Source organism: Hyperoodon ampullatus (genome assembly GCF_949752795.1).
Source record: "Hyperoodon ampullatus genome assembly, chromosome: 2".
NCBI classification, from domain to species: Eukaryota; Metazoa; Chordata; class Mammalia; order Artiodactyla; family Ziphiidae; genus Hyperoodon; species Hyperoodon ampullatus.
The window spans coordinates 33,920,820-33,927,984 of record NC_136915.1 but is presented as its reverse complement, the minus strand read 5'-3'; the positions used below and the strand labels follow the sequence as shown (position 1 = coordinate 33,927,984).

General features: G+C 42.0%; 1 protein-coding gene across 1 annotated transcript; it reads right to left on the bottom strand.

The window, feature by feature from the left end:
• Window positions 1-5,172: 5,172 nt before the first annotated feature.
• EXO5 (exonuclease 5) lies at window positions 5,173-6,674 on the bottom strand. Its single transcript, XM_079728507.1, has one exon. It carries the CDS (start codon window positions 6,651-6,653, stop codon window positions 5,541-5,543), a length of 1,113 nt encoding a protein of 370 aa, XP_079584633.1. The 5' UTR covers window positions 6,654-6,674; the 3' UTR covers window positions 5,173-5,540.
• Window positions 6,675-7,165: the final 491 nt, after the last annotated feature.

Below are 7,165 nucleotides of genomic sequence, written 5' to 3'. Positions count from 1 at the left end.
CTTCCAATTGATAGTTATTTGGGGATTCAGGATTAATAGGTGTATATGTGAGAGCAAAATTTACTTTCTACTTTATATATTATTATAGTGTTTGTAGTAGGAAAAGATAGGAAATAGCCTAAGTGGATGTAAATAGAGGACTGATTAGATAAACAGTAGTATTATATCTTTACAATGGAATCTTTGCGGCCGCTGAAAGAAAGGAGATAAACTATAAATACTGATATGAAACAACTCCAAAATAAATTGATAAGTAAAAGAAACAAGGTGTGTTGAAGTAGGAAAATATATCTTAAATGAGATACAAAAAAGCACTAATGAAACACTGAAACTGGTCTTCAGTAAAATTTTACTCATCAAAAGACACCATGACAGAATAAAAAGGTAAGCCACAGACTGGAAGAAGATGCTCTCAATAAAGATATCCAATGAATGTTGTGGTTATTGGAGACATTACTGAAGGACAGCAGAAGTGAAGTTCAGTGGAACTGGAGAAACCGAGGCTATGATAACGATTCTTAGCTTACTTGTGGTCCGCAGGCACAGATTCTGCTTATGGGGCCTAATCAATATTCCTAGGATACTGACCTGGAATTCAAAACAGCTCATTTTTCACTTCATCCAGACCTCCAGGGCTTGGAGCCCCTTCTTTCTGCCATGCCAGCAGGACCACTCTGCATTTTTTGCTTCCACATTTGAGGATCTGATACAACCTGGTGGATCGTGACACCACTACAATAGATCCAATTTCAGATCCACCTGAGATAAGTCATTCTGCAACACATGAACTTTTACCAAGTCAGCTCCTCCTCTGGAATACTTCTTTGCTCCCACTCACTTTTAAAAGATATTGACACAATAGAATATTATTCAGTCTTAAAAAGGAAGGAAATTCTGACACAGGCTATAACATGGATGCAACTTGAAGATGTTAAGCTAAGTGAAATAAGCCAGTCACAAAAGGACAAATACTGTATGATTCCACTTATATGAGGCACCTAGAGTGGTCAGACTCATAGAGACAGGAAGTAGTATAGTGACTGCCAGGAGATGAAGGGAGGGAGGAATGGGGAGCTCATGTTTAATGGATAGGGAGTAATTTCAGCTGGGGAAGATGAAAATTTCTGAAGATGGATGGTGGAGGTGTCATGTTCACATCTTCCTCTTTTCCTCCAAGAGTGTCGGGTCCTTAGCAAGGCAAAAAGTGCAAGCTCTGTTACTGAAAAATCTCAGTGTGGCCGAGATGGCAAGCTGTAACTCAGTATCCATTCTCTGGTTTTTGCAGTTCATAGACTCTCCAATTTTTGTCTGCACATATGCTTTCCCAGAATAAAAATTACATATCCTTGTAGTGACCAAATTTTGGCCAGTGGGATGTCAGTGCTGCAAATTTATGAAGTGTCCTTAAAATAATACCCTTTTCCTATTTCAGCTTTTTTTTTTTTTTTTTTTTTTTGCGGTACGAGGGCCTCTCACTGTTGTGGCCTCTCCCGTTGCGGAGCACAGGCTCCGGATGCGCAGGCTCAGCGGCCATGGCTCACGGGCCCAGCCACCCCGTGGCATGTGGGATCTTCGCGGATCGGGGCACGAACCCGCGTCCGCTGCATCGGCAGGCGGACTCTCAACCACTGCGCCACCAAGGAAGCCCCCTATTTCAGCTTTATGCTGAATGTGTATAGGAGACTAGAGTTTGGGCAGCCATTTTGGACTATGAAGTAGGAAGACACTTATTGGTTTTAGAGAAACAAGAGAGAAGGAACTTGGGCTCCGGACATCATGACCTAGACTAACTATATCTAAGGTTCTTTTTCATGAAAGAAATCCATTTCTATTTTGTTTAACCACTATTGTTTTGGCAATTTCTATTATGAACAGTTGGACCTAATCCTAATTTAGGTACTTAACCCATTCTCTGGCCCAAGAGCAAGTTTTTTTTGCTTTTTTTAAAATCAAGAAATAGCTTCATTGTGACATCTCTTTTCATTTACCCACTCACTGAACAAACATCCAAGAGGTTCATAATTTGGAGTCAGACACCTCAGCAGAGTTCATATAAATATATGTTGATACATCCATAAAAATATCTTGAAGAACCTTATCAACTTCATATCACATCATACTGTATGATACATACATGGGAGAGATGACATTATGAGATATGCAGCAGCTGCAAACCAGGGAAGCATCTCTTGTAGAGAACAGCATCAGTGATCCTGGGGTGACCCCAACTACAGATGCCTCAACTACTCTGTGAGAAACCATAAAGTGATGACCGAAAGGTATTAATTTAAAATAAGGATTTGTGGACTTCTCTGGTGGTGCAATGGTTAAGAATCCACCTGCCAATGCAGGAGACACAGGTTCGATCCCTGTTCCAGGAAGATCCCACATACGAAGGAGCAACTAAGCCCATGTGCCACAACTACTGAACCTGCATTCTAAAGCCAGTGCGCCACAACTACTGAAGCCTGTGCACCCTAGAGCCCACACACCACAACTACTAAGCCCGCGTGCTGCAACTACTGAAGCCCACACGCCTAGAGCCCTTGCTCCACAGTGAGAAGCCACGGCAATGAGAAGCCCACACTCTGCAACGAAGAGTAGACCTCGCTCGCCACAACTAGGGAAAAGCCAGCGCGCAGCAACAAAGACCCAACGCAGCCAAAAATAAATTAAAATTTTTAAAAATAATAAATAAATAAATAAATAAATGGGCTGTGTCATGGCCAAATTAAAAAATAAAATAAGTATTTGAGAGCTCAAGGAATTACTGAATTACAGAGTTCTGACTAAATTCTATTAAATTAGTCACTGTCTAAAACCAACTGATTTTCTCATTTTCCTCTTCTTAAAGATTCTAATATAACTAAGATGATGCTACAGAGGCCTGAGCAAGTTCTTTTTTTTGAAGACTATTAGCTTAATACTATTTATCTCATAAGGTTCAGTTTACCATGCCCCAAATTTGAGTCCAAACTTCTTAGGGCCTATAATGACGTACAGTGTAGGCAGCTTAACACAGCAAGAAAAATTTACAGTGTAATAGTTAAGAGCATAAGCACCGCAGTCAATCTAGGCTGGAGTCAACCACTTTCAAACTGTGTGACCTTGGGCAAGTTGTATAACCCTTCTAAGCTTCGGTTCCCTCATCAGGGATAGTAATGGATACATAGATTTAATCATAAAAAGTGCTTAGCACAGTGCCTGGGACAGAATACTCCCTCAGTAAATGGGAAGAGTTATTACAAGATTCCCACTCTCCATAAGAAAAGAGTATGTGTAGCTCAGAAGGCCTCCAGAGGTAGCCTACTGTAACTCCTATAAATGTCCAGGTTTTACCAGTTCAGGTATAACATGCAGCTATGCTAACAATATTCACCGTGTTCTGCTGGCTCTTGGCCCTCTAGTTAGTATAGAAACCCCACCCCTGCCAACTCCTCTACTTCCATCTACTTCTGCAAATTCTCCAGGAGTGTGTCCGTAAATAAGCCTACTCCTTCCAGGTGATGTCCATATCATTCTTTCCTCTGGTCTTGTTGGAGATGCCTGCAGTTAAGGGCTCCACTGAGATTCCTCTTCATTATCTTTAAATATCTTAAAATGTTTTTACTTTGTTGTTTTTCACTTTATAAACAGAATATCATGCCATATGTAACCTTTTGGGACTTACTTTTTCACTTAATATTGTGTGCTAATTTTCATCCACATGGTTGCATGTCATCGTAGCTCATGTGTTTTGGCTGCCGTACCACACCATCCTACTCTTCCAATGATATGCACCTAGGCAGCTTCTAGGTTTAGGTTTTGCTAGTGTGAAAGTGTTACAAAGCTCTTGTTAATATTCCCTGTTGTACATGTATAAGAGTTTCTCTTAGTGTATACTCAGGAATGGTATTGCTGGATTGTACAGTGTGTGAATGTCACATGTTACTTAATGTATTATGGGTTTTTTTGTTTGTTTGTTTGTTTATTGCAGTACACAGGCCTCTCACTGCTGTGGTCTCTCCCGTTGCAGAGCACAGGCTCCGGACGCGCAGGCTCAGCGGCCATGGCTCACAGGCCTAGCTGCTCCGTGGCATGTGGGATCTTCCCGGACCGGGGCACGAACCCGTGTCCCCTGCATCGGCAGGCAGACTCTCAACCACTGCGCCACCAGGGAAGCCCTAGAGTCTCAGTTTTGACCTATAGTAAATATCATTGATAAAACCAACATAAACAATATGTCTTTGGTATCGTCAATAATTTTTAAGCATGCAAAGGATCTGAGAACAAAATATTTGAGAATGTTACTCAATGGAAAAACAGAGATGAATGAAGCAAAGGACTAGAAACAACTTACACTATCATCAACATTATCTTCATTATTATCAGCAGCAGCAGCAGTAGCAGCAGCGCCATCCATATACTGAATCATCGAATGATTCTGCTGTGTTGAGTACTGTCCTAAGCTTTTTGCATGCATCATCTCATTTAATCCTCATAATAACTCTATGAGGTGAGTATAATTACCATCACTCCATTTTCCATATTGGAAAACTGAGGCTCAGAAAAGGCTTAGAAACTTTCCCAAGGTCCCAAGCTAGTAAAGAATAGAGTCCAGGTCTGTCTAATTCCAGGGCATCACTTATGCTTTGGTCTTAGAGTAGGAGATGATGGGTACCTCTGGGGTTGAAGGTAATACAAGCTTCCACTCATGTATTCATTCTTTTTTTTTTTTTTTTTTTGCGGTACGCGGGCCTCTCACTATTGTGGCCTCTCCCATTGCGGAGCACAGGCTCCGGACGCACAGGCTCAGCGGCCATGGCTCATGGGTCCAGCCGCTCCGCGGCATGTGGGATCTTCCCGGACCGGGGCACGAACCCGTGTCCCCTGCATCGGCAGGTGCACCCCCAACCACTGCGCCACCAGGGAAGCCCTATTCATTCTTTTGTAAATATTAATGTCATATTTACTATTTTCATTTTTTATGACTTCCTGTTCCTGCTTCATTTTTCCTTATTTCTTTGAGCATATGTATTAGGCTTCTTTTAAATTCCTGCTCTGCTCATTCCACTACTTCAGAAATATGTTTATGTATGTACTTAAAGGCTTGGAATAACATGCACACACAACTATTCTGGTGGTCCTCTTTGAAGGGTTGAGATTATGAAAAAAACCAGTTCAACCAACCTGGACAGTGTTTCATTTTATTTCATTATATAAAATGTAGAAACCCTGATTGAGAAAAAATAGGGAAGAGACTTAAAAGAAACTGAAGAATCTTCTTAGGAAAGCAATGATTGCTGAAGGATACCTTGCTCCAGCCAAGATAAGCATCTGTCTTCTTGGCAATCTGTGGCGAAGCCCCAGGGACAGTATAATCCCAGATCTCTCCCGGAGCCTTGGTCCTGGATTTGTGTGGTAAGAGGCTGAGGAAATATGAAAAGAACCAAAATAAGAACACTCTCCATGGAAGTCAAGCTCAGAGACTGGTCCTCTTTCACTCTGCTGAGTACATTAGGAGCAGGAAAGATCAAAGTTCCTGAAAGTCTATCTTCCGTTCATTTGGCTTTTTTGGCTTGCAGCTCTAGCATGGAGTTGGGCAACCCACCATTCTTCCTCCACTCACAGATATCTGCATAGTTGCACGTCCGGCATTTCCAAGCCTCCTCCACATCAACCCCTTGAGGCTCTCGGTGGCCCATCCAGTAGGCCATATAGTGCTGCACTTTGTTTCTCACCTCCGTCTCTTCAAAGGCCACTATCTCTGTACCCAGCACAGTGGCAGTCTCTTGGTGGATATACTCAATCTTCAGGATATCAATAACTGGGAGGTCAGACAGTGTTAGAGACAAGAAGACCAGCTCCATGAGGTCACCCAAGGACTTCACAGAGAAGCCTCCCTGCCGGGCATGCCTCAGCACTGAAGGTCCCAATGGCTTTTCTGGATGCAATTTTGTGTGGTGGCTTAGGCTAGCAGTGGTCACTTTCCCTTGTACCATGGCATCAAAGATGTATTTGTACAGGCTGACCTGAAAACAGTCTTTTTTTCTCTGAGCATCCGGAGGGAGCACAGGGTGCCTGCGTGTCTTGAGTTCAGCCAGTTCCAGTTCCCCCCTGGCTGTATAGTGCAGCTCATCAATCACTCCAACAAGAAGCACACCCTCCACTTCTCCAAACACTGGGAACTCTCTGATGCGCCCTTCTGACTGCAGGGTAGGAATCATTGATAATATGTTCAGAAACTTAATTGCCCAAGCATCTTCTTTAGAGGTGATGGGGACAGTCACAAGATCATGAACTTCTAGTTCTCTAGCTAGGTGGATGCTGGCACCAGTGTCCAAAACAGCTGACTTCTCAGGTGTCAAGAAACCAGGAAGCTCCTTCCCATATACCATTTGCTGTTCACACCAGTTCTGAGTAGACAGGTCAGTGACATACAAATATTTAAGATGGAATCGTTCCATAGGTGACAAAACATCCAATCCTCTTTTCCACTTTGGTAAGCTTATGAGCTCGCCATCCTTCCCAGGGAGTTCAGAAGAAGGGCCAGGCTTGTTAGGTGAAGTACTTGACTCTTGTGTATCCTCCAGGTCCAGAAACTCTGAGTCACTCATGTCTGAGAACCCTGAGGCCTCTGCTGACACCGTCTCCTCTTCCCTAGTCTCTGCCATGGCACAGCTCTGAATTGGGCAAAGGCCGTGCATATCATGTTAAAGAAATGCATTACCCAAATGAAAAATTTCTCAAAAGCACTTTCAAATTCCAATGAGGTAAAAAAGAATCATGACTAATTATTTATATACAGTCTTTAAAGATGCTTATTTATTTATGACCAATTAGTAATGCTATAGAGTTGTACTACGGGTACAATTTACAACAGTAAGACTCATTGTATCATCCATATATGAATACTTGGCAAAAAATTTTAAGGGCAAAATAAAACTTAAGTTTTATTACTGAATCTGGTACTAACATACCATATGTGACTTTAAGCAAATCACCTACTTTGTCCTCAGTTTCTTCATTTAAAAGGAAATTTGAGGTTTGCCTTTTTTCCTTCAAAATTCTACTGACTTGGGACATTATTTCATTTTTTAAGTGAATGTAGATCAGTGTAAATGTTGGAGCAATGTTTGCCAGTTTACCATGGACCACTTCTACAATTCTTTTGATACAAAGTCCT